Genomic DNA, 15,313 nt, shown 5'->3' on the forward strand with positions numbered 1-15,313 from the left:
GCTTACCTTGCATGTTTATCTTGCCTGGAGTGACCTTGTTGCTGAATCAAGTTTTCTGATAATAAGATAATATTACCAACCTGAATCAGTCTGTTGACCTTGCTGCCTTGAAGGGTAAGTCAGAAGAATGTTGTCCTGTCTTCTTATTTAGACTAGTTGGGAGCTACTTGTTTCTTAGGTGCAAGGCTAGTGTGCAATTTAATTTGTAGTGCGAGGCTGCTCAATGTACCCCAGTTGTGGTGTAGGGGCCAAGTAATAGACTGTGTCATTGACCTAGCCAGAAATATGTAATTATTGCAGAAATGTTTGAAACAGTCTGTATAGCTTCATGAGACGTTGGGACATTTCTGCCTGAAAATAAATGTAGCTGAAGACTGACATAATAAATATGCATGACAGTCTATTTTCAGTGGAACCAATGTATGAAATTCAATCACAAGTGATCACTGGAAACGTGTTCATAATGCCAGGTGTGAATGGCTATGCATCTCAGCTGTCCACTTATGATCCGATCACCCAGGACACATGCTATTGTAGGTGTGAATGGGGCTTTAGATGAGCTGTTTATTTGCTATTGATGGTAAGATACAGAGGGCTTCTATGTCTAAAGTAGAGGTTAGCCCACTGGGTGGTGAACTTCATTAGACCTTAATCTATAGACAGGGTGGATGCCCAGTCCCTACTGTAACATGCAACTTTAGGAGTAGCATCTTTTCCTAATGAGACATAATTTAGCATCACTCCTCCTTGTTGTGTGGGTGCGGTAGTCATCTCTGAGCACTTTTCAGAGTAGTTCTAAGGTGAGTTCTTTTGCTTATGAAATTGTTGGCAGATATTATCCCGGTGTTACACACTACCCCTGGTGGTTAGGAAGGTGAAATACAATGTTACTTTTGTATGTATCTATGGTTCTGTGAACCCTGTTTAAATGCCAAGGTTCCTTATTAAGATTATAGCAAATAAATACGCTATGATCGCAGCCTTTATGGTGAATACTGCATTATACATTACTCGTTAAAAAATCTCAATATGCATTCTCACATGCACAATGTGGAATTCAGGTATTAACACATTGCTTCCTGGAGGTTATATGGGGCTCAAAGAACCATGATCATAACTATCTAATTTTAAGATGAAGATTCTTATTTGTCTCCATTTTTAATGTTAGTCTGAGAGGTTGGCAAACCCAAACCTGGCTATTATTATTATTATTATTAGTAGTAGTAGTAGTAGTAGTAGTATTGCTGCTGCTGTTATTTAGAAATATTGAAATATTTTCCAAATGTAGCCTATTATATGGTGTTGTAGGTCAGATTTTGAAAGGGTCTGAAGAGGGGTGTGTGTGTGTGTGTGTGTGTGATGATTACTGGGGGATGGGAGTTGGGGTATTTCAAACTTGGGGGAAGGGAATGTGCTCTGATCTCTCATAACAATGAACAACCCACATACACTTTGCTTATTTTGATTACTATGATAGTCTAATTTTATTACACACAATTTGTTACCAATATTTAAGATAAAAATACTAATAAAAAATAAAATTTTAAATGAATGGTCACATGCTACAGAGAAAATTGGATAAATGATAATTCTGACCTAATTTTAAGAGAACACAAGGAAAAGAGTAGTGAATACTACTAAATAAATCAATTTAGGCATTCTTCTCACTCGCACATTGCAGAGGAAAAAGAAGTAAGTGACCCGGTTGTAGCATGACTTTAAAATGTTATTTTAGATCTGTTAGAGTAGTTAAAGTAGAATATGTGCCTCTTCTAGTTTGTTTCATTGTAATATTAAACCTTCTCTAGGAGTCCCTATCCCTAGCATTAGAGGAAGCATATTTATGTTCCCTCAACATGGCAAGAGAACTGGTTATGGGGTCACAAAAAGTCATAACTCAAAACCTCCTTAGGTAGCAATTAACACGTTTTCTAATGTAATTTAAAAGGCAGAATTTTAAACATCGAAAACACATGCAGAATGAATATTAATTTCAAGTGGAAGGAAACTGGGGAAATATACAATATATTAAGATAAATTAATAATACATAATATACCAATATATACTATATCAATATATAATAACTAATATATACTGTATAGATACTGTGAAACATTGAAAACACTGGACTCTGGAAAACATTTGGGTATTTGGGAACACATGAATCATGGAACATATTGTAGAACCCTGAAATTATAGTTAGTTAATTTCTCAATGTCAGCTAGCATTCAATATTTGATCAAATGTAGCACAGGTACACTTTATCTGCCATCAAATTTAGGCCTCAAATCTTGCTGCTGAATGTGACATTTTGGACAGAATTAAAGTAAAAGTAAAATTAACGGAATAAACCATTTCAGAAATACACTGTATGGGAAAGATTATATGGACACCTGACCCCTACAGCAGTGTGTGGGTCTTCCCTAAACTGTTGTACAAAGTTGAAGCACACAATTGTCTAGAATGTCTTTGTATGTTGTAACATTAATATTTCCCGCCACTGAATATATACAATGCCCTCCACTAGTATTGGCACCCTTGGTAAATATTAGCAAAGAAGGCTGTGAAAATTTGTCTTTATTGTTTAACCTTCTTTAGTCTTTATTAAAAAATACTCTGCTCTCATGGATATCAAACAATTGCAAACAAAATACAGGTTTATCCTAAAAAAATATCTTTGTTAAATATAGGTATGCAACAATTATTGGCAACCTTTTAGTCAATACTTTACTTTAGTCAATACTTTACTCCCTTTGCCAAGATAACAGCTCTGAATCTTCTCCTATAATGCCTGATGATGTTGGAGAATGCATGGCAAGGGATCTGAGACCATTCCTCCATACAGAATCTCTCCAGATCCTTCAAATTTCGAGGCCCACGCTGGTGGACAGTGCTCCTCTGTAGTTCATCCCACAGGTTTTCTATGGGTTTCAAGTCATGGGACTGGGATGGCCATGGCAAGACCTTGATTTCGTGGTCATTAAACTATTTTTGTGTTGATTTTGATGTATGATTTGGATCATTGTCCTGCTGGAAGATCCAACCATGGCCCATTTTAAGCTTTCTGGCAGAGGCAGTCAGGTTTTCATTTAATATCTGTTGACATTGGATAGAGTCCATGATGCCATGTACAAAATGTCCAGGTCCTCTGGCAGAAAAACAGCCCCAAAACATTAAAGAGCTACCACTATATTTACCCGTTGGCATGAGGTACTTTTCCATATGGCTACCTCTCTGTGTGCGCCAAAACCACTTCTGGTGTTTATTGCCAAAAAGCTCTTTTTTTGGTTTCATCTGACCATAGAACCCGATCCCATTTGAAGTTCCAGTAGTGTCTGGCAAACTGAAGATGCTTTAGTTTGTTTTTGGATGAGAGTAGAGTCTTTTTTCTTGAAGCCCTTCATCACTTGTGGTGATGTAGGTGACTTCGGATTGTAGTTTTTGAGACTTTCTGACCCCAAGAGGCAACTAACGTCTGCAATTCTCCAGCTGTGATCCTTGGAGATTTTTTGGCCACTCGAACCATCCTCTTCATAGTGGGTTGAGACAATATAGACACGTCCAATTACAGGTTGATTCATTTCCAGTTGACTGGAATTTCTTAATTATTGCCCTAATGGTGGAAATGGTCATTTCCAATGCTTGTGCATGTGCATTATCTTATAGCCACTTTCCATTTTGTGAAGCTCAACAACCTTTTGCCGCACATCACAGATATATTACTTGGTCTTACCCACTGTTATGAATGACTAAGGGAATTTTTCCTATGTGTTACCTCATATTTATACCCCTGTGAAACAGGAAGTCATGGTTGAACAATTTCCTGTTCCTAGTCACCCAGGTGCATTACAAAATGTCAAATATCAATGGGACTATACTTCAAATACACTTTTCATAGGGGTGCCAATAATTGTTGCACATCTATATTTAACCATTTTTTTTTTTTGATAAACCTGTGGTGTGTTTGCAGTTGTTTGATATCCATGAGAGCAGAGTATTTTTGTGATTTTTTTTCTAGCAAAATATCAAAAGGTTAAATAATTAAGAACTAAACAATACATTTTTCATAGCCTTCTTTGCTCATATTTACCAAGGGTGCAAATATTATATATATATATATATATATATATATATAATGTGTGTGTGTGTGTGTGTGTGGGTGTGTGTGTGTGTGTATATATATATATATATATATATATATATATATATATATATATATATAATAAAATAATATTTTGTTCTGCTCTGTTTATGATTCTGTCATTTTGTGTATTCTATAAGGGTTTTTTTGGAAAACAGGCACAATGGCCAATGCTGCTACGGATCTGGACAATGCAGAAGCCCAGAGACAGTTAAACAACAACAACCGGCCCAGCAGCACAGGATTCTGGGAAAGTGAAACCACTAGCGCTAAACTGTTTGAATGCTCACGCATTAAGGCACTAGCAGGTGGGAAGAAAAATTCAGCTTTATCAGCTCAATCACCATTAATGTCTCGAGTGCTGTGCTTGTAACAGTCATTCACTTCCATGCTCTTGCGTCACAGCTTGGATACATTCTTATATAACTAAGCTGTTTATGTTAGCTTTTGTAGCAAAAAAATAAATATTTAATGTTATCTAATGAAACAACATCCAATGAGTTACAAATACTAATATGACTGTTAATCAGAGTTGCAGAGCAAACTATGAGCTATGTTAACTATGCACATAACTATGTTAGCAATGAAACATGCACCTAACTCATGTAAATATATTCCTCAGTTGCAGTGACATGTTATTCTGACATATTTTTATGAAGCTCTGGGCTTGTGAACAAAATTATGTGATTTCTCTCAATATCTGTCCAAAATAAAGTCCCTTAGAAGATGCAGTTACTGCATCTTTAATGTAAGCTTTATGCTTACATTTTCTTTTCTTTATTAACAGTTCGCTGTTTGGTTCACTTGATCTAGCTTTACTTAGCGAACATAACATGACTATACAGATATTTTGCCTTTCACTTCATTCATCTTCAGTAACCTGGTGAGGGTCATTGTGGATCTTTTAGCAAGTGTTAATTAGCTAGATAAACCAGCCATCTACTTTTCCTCAAACTACAAGATCAACTACTCTATTTGAAAGACTAAATAGTATTTACATACTATTTATTTACATCAATGTGTCTTAATTGTATAATGAATACACGGTTGCCTTAGGGATTTGTTTTTGCATGAAAGGATCGAGGATATGGGATATTGGGATTTTATTCTTCTAATAACATGTCTTCTTGGAAGAACATGTCAACAGGTCTTAGATCCAGATTTTACATACAGTATGTGCAGTTGGTATTAAACCTGTATTGATGTAATAATTATGTTATCCTTTCATCTTGGAATATCTGTTTCTTTTCTAGATGAAAGGGATGCGGTACAGAAGAAAACCTTCACTAAGTGGGTGAACTCTCACCTGGCTCGTGTCTCCTGTCGCATCTCTGACCTGTATAATGATCTGAGAGATGGTTACATGCTCACCAGGCTACTGGAAGTGCTTTCAGGAGAACTATTGGTCAGTTTATTAACGCACTTAATTTTCCTAAATGCAGTACATTTCTACCATTTTACATTTTTGCCCTCATCTTCTAGCATGGCCTATTTAACATTGCTTTTAGAAAATAGATTAATATTGCAGATATATATATATATATATATATATATATATATATATATTTTCCCATCATTTAAGTGAATCAACACAATTATACACAAACTGCAAGCACAATTATTATCAGCAATGTTATGATATTTTTTTTTTTTTTTACAATTATGATCACCAGTTTCTTTGTGTGTTTAAGTTATTTTCTCATTAATATGCCCTTGTGTCTAAGGTTCATGATGGTTGGCTTTATTAGTGTGTATGTTTTGCCTGTACAGTACTTCCAGTTTCTCTTCTGAGTGTAGTGGATCAAATGAATCAAAACCTGATCATTCAGTTTACTTCAACTTAATATTTAGACTTAATAAATTGAGTCACTATAACCCTGATGCTTAATTAGGCCAATTATATACACATACAGTACTGTGCAGAAGCAGAAAAAAGGGACTCACCTACAACTGTCACAAAACATAAAAACATCGAGTCGAGTCATAACAACGTGAGTCGTTGATCATCCAGGTAACAATGCACAGTATTAAGAATCAAGTGTATGTAAACTTTTGAACTGGTTCATTTGTGTAAATTCAGTTATTATTGTGTCTTGTGGACTATATGTAAAAATCTGTTATGTGAAATAGCGTATTTGGGGCAGTACTAAATAAAAAACAAAATGCAATTTTTATGATCCCTGTTATTTTTTAAAACATTATTAACATTTTACTGAGTCTGCAAGGCATATGTAAGCTTATGAGCTCAACTGTATATCTGTCTTTATCCATCTAACTATCTTTCTACCTACTCACCCACTTTTCTATCCTAAGCCCCGACCTACGAGAGGCAGAATGCGAATACACTGTCTGGAGAATGTGGATAAAGCCTTGCAGTTCCTTAAAGAGCAGAGAGTTCATCTGGAGAATGTTGGATCTCACGATATTGTTGATGGCAACCATCGTCTTACACTTGGTCTCATCTGGACCATTATCCTTCGCTTCCAGGTAGGAGAACATCAGCAAAGGTCTTTCATTATGAACTTAAAGATTTGTTCTTAACCTGACCAAATTCAGATGTTCAGATATGAAAGTGATTCATATACTGTGGCTGTGTCTAAAATCGCATAAAGTTGAGGCCAGAAGTTTACATACACATAGGCTAAAGATTTCACAAATCCACACTTTTTGTGTTGGCATTTTCATTGCCAAGTCAATTAGGGCATCTAATTTGGTCACATCAAAGGTAATTTTAAACCAATCAATCAGAGACAGCTTTATATCAGAGTTAATATCAGATCTCAGTTAATATCTCTATCAGAATTTCAATGGGTCAAAAGTTTACATAAACCAAGTTGACTGTCTGTTTAAAAAGTCTGGAAGATTCCACAGATTGATGTAATGGCTTCTGACTGGTCAAATGGCATAATTAGGAGTTAAATGGGAGAGCACCTGTAGCTGTATTTAAGGGCTAACCTTTAGAGCCAATGCATTTTTGCCATTGATACCATTGCAAAACCCAAGCAACGCAGTCAAGACCTCAGAAAAATCATGGAAATCCGCAAGTCTGGTTCCTCTTTAGGAGAAATTTGAATCCTGAATGTACCATTATCATCTGTACAAACAATTGTATGCAAATCTAAAACTCTTGGAACCACACAGAAATTGTGTCATTCAGGAAAGAGGCACAAATTAACTCCCAGAGATGAACAGACTTTGCACCAAAAGGTTCACCTGAAACCCAAGACAATAACTGATGAAGGAGTTGGAGGCATCAGGCTAAAAATGCCAAAGTATGTACATCCACCATTGCAGGGAACAAGCCGCTACTCCAAGACTGGCATTAAAAAACATATTGAAGTTTGCAGGTTATCCCCAGGACAAAGACCTAGCCCTATGAAGAATGTCTAGATATACTAAAGCAAGACCTCAAGACATCTGTCAGAAAGTTCAAATTTGGTTCGCAACTACAGTAGGTCTTCCAGCAGGACAATGATCCTAAGTATACCTTCAAAGTTGTAAAGACAGCAAAGTGAACGTATTGGAGTGGCCATCACAAAGCCCTGACCCGAATCCCACAGAAAATTTGTGCACTGAACTGAAAGAGTGTCTGAGCAAGGAAGCTCACCAACCTGACTGAGTTACACTAGTTCTGTCAAGAGGAATGAGCAAAAATTCTGCTAAATTATTGTGAGAAGCTTGTGGAAGGCTAACCCAAGAGTTGAATTCAAGTTAAACAATTAAAGGCCATGCACCATATACTACCAAAGTGTATGTAAGCTTTTGACCTAGTGAAAATCTGATAGTAGGTAAAAGCTGAAATAAATCTGTTTCTTTGCTATTATTTGGAAATTACCCCTTATAGAAATAAAGTAGATATCCTAAGTGACTTAACACCGGAAATGTATGGTAAAATGAAATGTGTGTAGTTTGAGTTTGAATGTCTGTCCTTCTAGGTGTATGGACATGTTTGGCCTCAACTGTACTTCTGTACTACTCTAGACCATATTTGAGTATAAATAACTGTTTGTTTGTGTTCACACTGAGAAATACAAACAGATGTACTGTAGCACAGTGAAAGGAGGTGGATGATGCATTAAATTTTCCAACAAAATTAATTATGGAGCAATGGACACCTGTTCCACGATGCACCGCAGAATGAAATGGAAGGGGCTGCTTGCAGATATAAGACAAAACTGTACATAAAGCATACAATAAGATGGAAAATACACAGTGAACACTAATGTTTAAGTCAGCAACTAACTTCAAGTAGCACTGAACACAATCAGGTACTGTGTACATTGCATACAGTACTGTGCAAATGTCTTATTCACCCTAATCTTTTAATATAAACTTTGTCTTAGACATTTATTTGATGTTATCTGAATAACCATGTCAGAAGAGAAGAGCAGATTTTAGGTTTCCAAACACTAATTTTCTATAAATATGAAATGTTAAATGTCATTAAAGAAAGTGGCATTAAATAATATTTCAAGTTTTTTCAGACAAAAAAAAGAATGGAGGCAGTCCGGGTTTACCTACAGACACAGAAGCAAATTTGACAGCCACTGTAGTTTTGCAAGTTCTCCATGATGCTTAAAAATCTTAACAACCAGTTTATATATATATATATATATATATATATATATATATATATATATATATATATATATATATATATATATATATAACTGCACATGTACCTGAGTGTGTGCTTTGTCTTTTTTCACGTCATATTCAGTTTTATGTGTTTCATTATTTTGAAGGCATCTTTACAGAATTTCATTATGACTTACATTCTTTATAAGTTTTGCACACTACTGTATATCTTATGATAGTTTCATGTTATACAGGTGCATCTCAAAAAAATTGTTTTCATATATTCTAGATTCATTACACATAAAGTGAAATCTTTCAATCCTTTTTTTTGTTTTCATCTTGATTACAGCTTACAGCTCATGGAAATACAAAATCCAGTATCTCAAAATATTATAATACAGAAATGTAGCTCTAATCAGCTAATTAACTCAAAACACCTGCAAAGGTTTCCTGAGCCTTTAATCTCTCAGTCTGGCTCAGTACACACAACCAATGAAAGTAAATTTTGCATTTCATTTGGAAATCAAGGTCCCAGAGTCTGGAGGAAGAGTAGAGAGGCACAGAATCCAAGTTGCTTGAAGTTCAGTGTGAAGTTTCCACAGTCAGTGATGATTTGGGGTGCTATGGCATCTGCTGGTATTGGTCCACTGTGTTTTCTCAAGTCTAGAGTCAATGCAGGGTCTACAGGAGATTTTAGAGGACTTCATGCTTCCATCTGCTGATGACCTTTATGGAGATGCTGATTTCCTTTTCCAGCAGGCCTTGGCGCCTGCCCACAGTGCCAAAATTACTAGTAACTGGTTTGCTGACCATGGTATTACTGTGCATGATTGGGCAGCCAACTCGCTTGACCTGAACCCCATAGAGAATCTATGAGAGACACCAGACCCACTGTGTAACAGTGTAAATTTGCTGTCCCCTCAAAATAACTCAACACACAGCCATTAATGTCTAAACTATTGGCAACAAAAGTGAGTACACCCCTAAGTGAAAATGTCCAAATTGGGCCCAATTAGCCATTTTCCCTCCCCGGTGTCATGTGACTTGTTAGTGTTACAAGGTTTCAGGTGTGAATGGGGATCAGGTGTGTTAAATTTGGTGTCATTGCTCGCACACTCCCTCATAATGGTCACTGGAAGTTCAACATGGCACCTCATGACAAAGAACTCTCTGAGGATCTGAAAAAAAGAATTGTTTCTCTACATAAAGATGGCCTAGGCTATAAGAAGATTGCCAAGACCCTGACACTGAGCTGCAGCACGGTAGCCAAGACCATACAGCGGTTTAACAGGACAGGTTCCACTCAGAACAGGCGTCGCCATGGCCGACCAAAGAGGTTGAGTGCACATGTTCAGCATCATATCCAGAGGTTGTCTTTGGGAAATAGATGTATGAGGTTTGAAGGGGTTGGGGGTCAGCCTGTCAGTGCTCAGACCATACACCGCACACTGCATCACATGGCTGTTGTCCCAGAAGGAAGCCTCTTCTAAAGATGATGCACAAGAAAGCCCGCAAACAGTTTGCTGAAGATAAGCAGACTAAGGACATGGATTACTGGAACCATGTCCTGTGGTCTGATGAGACCAAGATAAACTTATTTGGTTCAGATGGTGTCAAGCGTGTGTGGCGGCAACCAGGTGAGGAGTACAAAGACAAGTGTGTCTTTCCTACAGTCAAGCATTTTGGTGGGAGTGTCATGGTCTGGGGCTGCATGTGTGCTGCTGGCACTGGGGAGCTACAGTTCATTGAGGGACCCATGAATGCCCACATGTACTGTGACATACTGAAGCAGAGCATGATCCCCTCCCTTTGGAGACTGGGCCGCAGGGCAGTATTCCAGCATGATAACGACCCCAAACACACTAAAGCATGTCTCCAGACCTAAACCTATTGAGCATCTGTGGGTCTCTAACATCCACCAGCTCCGTGATGTTGTCATGGAGGAGTGGAAGAGGACTCCAGTGGCAACCTGTTAAGCTCTGGTGAACTCCATGCACAAGAGGGTTAAAGCAGTGCTGGAAAATAATGGTGGCCACACAAAATATTGACACTTTGTGCCCAGTTTGGACATTTTCACTTAGGGGTGTACTCACTTTTGTTGCCAGCGGTTTAGACATTAATGGCTGTGTGTTGAGTTATTTTGAGGGGACAGCAAATTTACACTGTTACACAAGCTGTACACTCACTACTTTAAATTGTAGCAAAGTGTCATTTCTTCAGTGTTGTCACATTAAAAGGTATAATCAAATATTTACAAAAATGTGAGGGGTGTACTCACTTTTGTGAGATACTGTACTAATCTACCAAGATTAATACATAGTAAGTTATTTTTTGGGGTCATATTATGGTATTTACGCCCACATATGTCTGTTTCTAAATGCAATTTCAAATAAGAACTAAACACATTTTGTAAGGTGTGTTGGGTTTTTGTCCATTTTCAAATTGCGGCTTAGTTTATTCTTAGTGCAGTATGTTGTAGTTATATTTATCGGTCAGTGTTTGTGTTTGATCTAGTTTCAAGGGTGTGTGGTAGGTGTCCTTTTTTTTTTTTTTTTTTTTTTTTTTTTTTTTTTTAACACTGCTGGAGTCATTTGATCTCTGGCTGCCATTCTGTTTCCTGCAGAGTCTGTGTGATCCACTGCTCTGTGCGTGCATGCGTGTGCGTGTGTGTATGTGTGTTTCATGTGTTTGGAATGAAGCATGCATCTGTCCTTATAGAAATAGGTTTAAAATTGACCAAAAGAATTAGAACAGTTGTTCTAAGCCATTAGAGCAATAGGGCTGCAACATTAAAAATGCTGGTTTTCTGTAGCAGACAAACAAAGAGCTAGGCAATACTCAGAAATGTGAAGCAGACAAATAGTCACGTGATCAGCAAACACTAGACAAAACTAAAACAGTAAACAAGAAGCAGATGGATAAAACAATAATCAAGATTGGCAGATAACACAGTGAGACTTAGTAATGCAGAGAGTCCGGGTGATTTAAAGGGACTAGTGTGATTGCAAACAGGTGAGTTTCATTAGTAGCGAGAAAACAGCAATAGGAGTTTGAATGATGGACATGTGATGAGGTTGTGGACTAAGGATTATTGTTGTAGTCTGCATCTTCAGGAGTTGCAGAAAAGAGAGCAGCAGTTTCCCAAAAGTGAAAAAACAACAACAATACTGATCTTGTCTTTTCATTCTGAAACTCTGTGACTGTGAAAGTGTCCTCTGAGTCATTTTCTTTTTCCTTGTTCCTATCCTCCTCATCTGATGTAAATTAAAACATCATTCTCTTCTCTTTTCTACTCTTCTTTTCTCCCTTCTTCCATTCATTGAATCTATTATAGCTGCTTCTTTCATCTCCTTTTCTTTTTCCTACATCATTTCTTTTTTTCATATTCCTCTTTCTTTTCCTTCTTTTCTTTCCTCTATTTTGGTTTTTCTTCCACCTCTCACTTTCATTCCTGTTTTTTTTTTCTTTCCTGGTCCCCTTTTTCTAATCAGTTTATTTTTCCACTATCGTCTATCGATTTCTTTCGATGTCTTTATGAATCTCAATCATTTCCCACTCAGTTTTTCTCACCACCTCTTCGTTGTTCATTATGCCCCTTTATTTCATGTAAGGTAGCTTCTCTCTCTCTCTCTCTCTCTCCCTCCCTTCACGTCACCGTCCCCTCCCCTTCTGAGTGCCGGTTCAGTTTCTCTGCTCAGTCAGCAGGTCAAGCTTAAACACTGCAGCATAGAGAGGGAAAGACAGAGAGAGAAAAGAAATGATGGAGAAAGATATGAAGGGACAAAGAGGGAAGAGAAAGAGAAAAAAGGCAGAAAAGAAGCATTTCAGAGGTACCAATATTTGGCAGTAGACTGTAGGTGTCAAGATTCAAGTTGTTGTTTTTTTTTTTCATTTATGTTCAGTTTTTGGTGACTGGTATATAGGTGGTTTACACACATTTACAGTTTTAACCATTTGATTAAAACAGTAGTTTGGTTATGTGATGATTAATACTGAAAACTCATGTTTTTAGTGGCATAACTGTGTTGATTAAATATGATTAACACTCTTAGAGGCCAGTTTTCATGTAAATATACTATATATAAAGTATAGCCTGGTAATACAGTTTGTGCTGTTTTGACTCCTATCTGAATCTGGCCGTTTAGGACATGTTGTAGAATGCATTGTTATTATGTTAACCTCCTGTATCTAAAAAGCACGTCAGGGTAAGGTAAGGGTAAGGAATATCAGCAGCTTCTATACTCTCCTTGCACATAGAGTGATTATAACTTTTACAACTTTAGAATTACTATGGATATAGTATGAGATTAGGCTGCCATGGCTGTGTTACTAGGAGGAAATCTATTTTGCTACACAGACTTTTTCAGTGGGGAAGCATTTTTGAGCGGACAATATTTCATACTCGAAAGGGACTTCTTAGGTGTTTTGTAAGATGTAATTATTTTCACAAGCCTATACAAAGTCTAACTGCGCTGTGCATTGTGATCCTGATTTTCTTTGACAGATCCAAGTGATTAAAATTGAGACAGAGGACAACAGGGAGACACGCTCGGCTAAAGATGCACTGTTACTGTGGTGCCAGATGAAAACAGCAGGGTGAGACTCATTTTTCTCATGGGCAAGTCCATGTATATGTTTTCACAGAATAATAAAGTTGTAAGTCCACTTAGGTGTCTGATGAGCTGTTGTGATGCTCAGAGTGAATGTTTAAATGAATGAACTAAAGAACAAGATCACCAAGTGTCACTTGCACACAGAGCAGAGTGTTTCATTCAGCCAGATTCCACTGTTTCAATAGAGCCTTATTCTTATATTGAATATCCTCAGTAAGGCTGAGGCTGGAGTTGGCCTGAGAATACAAACTGTGGTAAAAATGATGGAATCACCATACTTAGAGGATGCTCACCCAGATTTTTTACTGCATAGTAAATAAACAAAGCAATTTTGTTTAATAGCTGAACATTCTGGCTTCGTGAAACATACCTCAAGCAAATTAAATTAAATTGTTTTAGTTAATGCCGTATTTTTTCCAGATCAAGTAGAGGGAAAAAATTCTGGAATCACTCAATGTTGAGGAAAAAATTATGGAATCATCAACAAAAAAATCACAATTAGTACTTTGTTGCTCCTCCTCGGGCTTCTATGATGGCTTGAATTAATTGATTCACTAATGAAAAACAATATTCTCCATCAAGCTGGTTCCAACTTTCTCGATTAGCATTTGACAGATCAGCTTTGCAGGATGGAGCCTTGTCATGGACCAATTTTTTAAATTTCCACCAGCTTGAGATCGAGGCTGTTTGCTGGCCATGTCATTACGTTGATGTGCCTTTTCTGAAGAAAAGATTTAACACTCTTTGCTCTGTGGCAAGATGCATTATCATCCTGAAAAATGGGTTAATCATCACCAAACCTGTTTTCTATTGATGGAATGAGAAAAGTGTCCAAAATTTCAACGTACAACTGTGCATTGACTGTTGAGATCTCCTCTGGTCCTTTACCTGACATGTGACCTTGTATCATAAATGAGTGGAAATTTGATTGTTTTCTTCAGGCAGTCATCTATATATGTTTCATTAGAACAGCACCAGACAAAAGTTCAAGCATCATCTCCTTGGCCAATGCAGATTCGTGATTCATCACTGAGTATCACTTTCATCCAATCATCCACACTCCTTGATAACCTTGTTTTTTTCTGTTTAGGTGTAAGCAGTGGTTTTCATATGGCTTTTCTATACATAAATCTCATTTCGTTCAGCCGATTTCTTACAGTTCTGTAACATACACTGACTCCTGTTTCCGCGCATTTGTTTTTCATTTGTTTTATTGTGCATTTTCTATTTTCAAGGCCTATCGCTTTGAGTTTTCTATTCTGACGTTTGCTGTCTTTCTGGGTATACCCGTATGTTTTCCTTTTATAACCTTTCCATTTTGTTTATACTTGCACCAAATTTTAGACACATGTTGGGAACAACCAACATCTTTTGCAACACTCCGTATTGGATTTCCTTCTTGACAGAGTTTTATAATCCTTTCCATTGTTTCTGTTGACAACTTTCTTGTTGGGGCCATGTTTCCTTTCAAAAAGTTCAAGGTAAAGATCTGTAAGCACACTTTTAAGTTCTGTAAGCACTCTCTTTTAACCGGAGACTAATTTGCATTTTTAGACTTGTGTTGGTATTTGTTTTAGAAGTGCAAATTATAAGGAGATTCCATAAGTTTTTCCTCAACATTGAGTGATTCCATAATTTTTACCTCTACTTGATCTGGGAAAAAAATATGCCATTAATTAAAATATTTCATTTAAATTTGTTTGAAGTATGTTTCACAATGCCAGAATGTCCAGCTATTAAACAAAAAATTGTTTTGTTCATATTTGTGTTTTGTTTATTTGCTACGAAGTAAAAAAGCCGGGTGAACATCCTCTAAGTGTAGTGATTCCATCATTTTTGCCAGGGGTTGTAATTAGAATTTCATTTATTTATGCAAGTACTGAGTTGTGTGTTAACAAAATTTGATCTTAACATAAATTAGATATAACAATAGGGCATCTATTAGCCATTTGAAAATAATTTTGCATTTTGAGTGCAAAG

At 36.9% G+C, this 15,313-nt stretch overlaps 1 protein-coding gene across 1 annotated transcript in view; it reads left to right on the top strand.

Moving 5' to 3' along the window:
* The first annotated feature begins 4,277 nt into the window (after positions 1-4,277).
* LOC128606875 (spectrin beta chain, non-erythrocytic 4-like) overlaps positions 4,278-15,313 on the top strand; it is an 87,179-nt gene continuing 76,143 nt past the window's right edge. The window contains exons 1-4 of the mRNA XM_053623385.1: positions 4,278-4,450; positions 5,396-5,547; positions 6,456-6,629; positions 13,225-13,316. Of these exons, the coding sequence (XP_053479360.1) occupies positions 4,306-4,450; positions 5,396-5,547; positions 6,456-6,629; positions 13,225-13,316 (563 nt within the window). The 5' untranslated portion in view covers positions 4,278-4,305. The remainder of the gene's footprint in view (positions 4,451-5,395; positions 5,548-6,455; positions 6,630-13,224; positions 13,317-15,313) is intronic.

This window comes from Ictalurus furcatus, chromosome 4 (assembly GCF_023375685.1).
Source record: "Ictalurus furcatus strain D&B chromosome 4, Billie_1.0, whole genome shotgun sequence".
In the NCBI taxonomy this organism is placed as follows: Eukaryota; Metazoa; Chordata; class Actinopteri; order Siluriformes; family Ictaluridae; genus Ictalurus; species Ictalurus furcatus.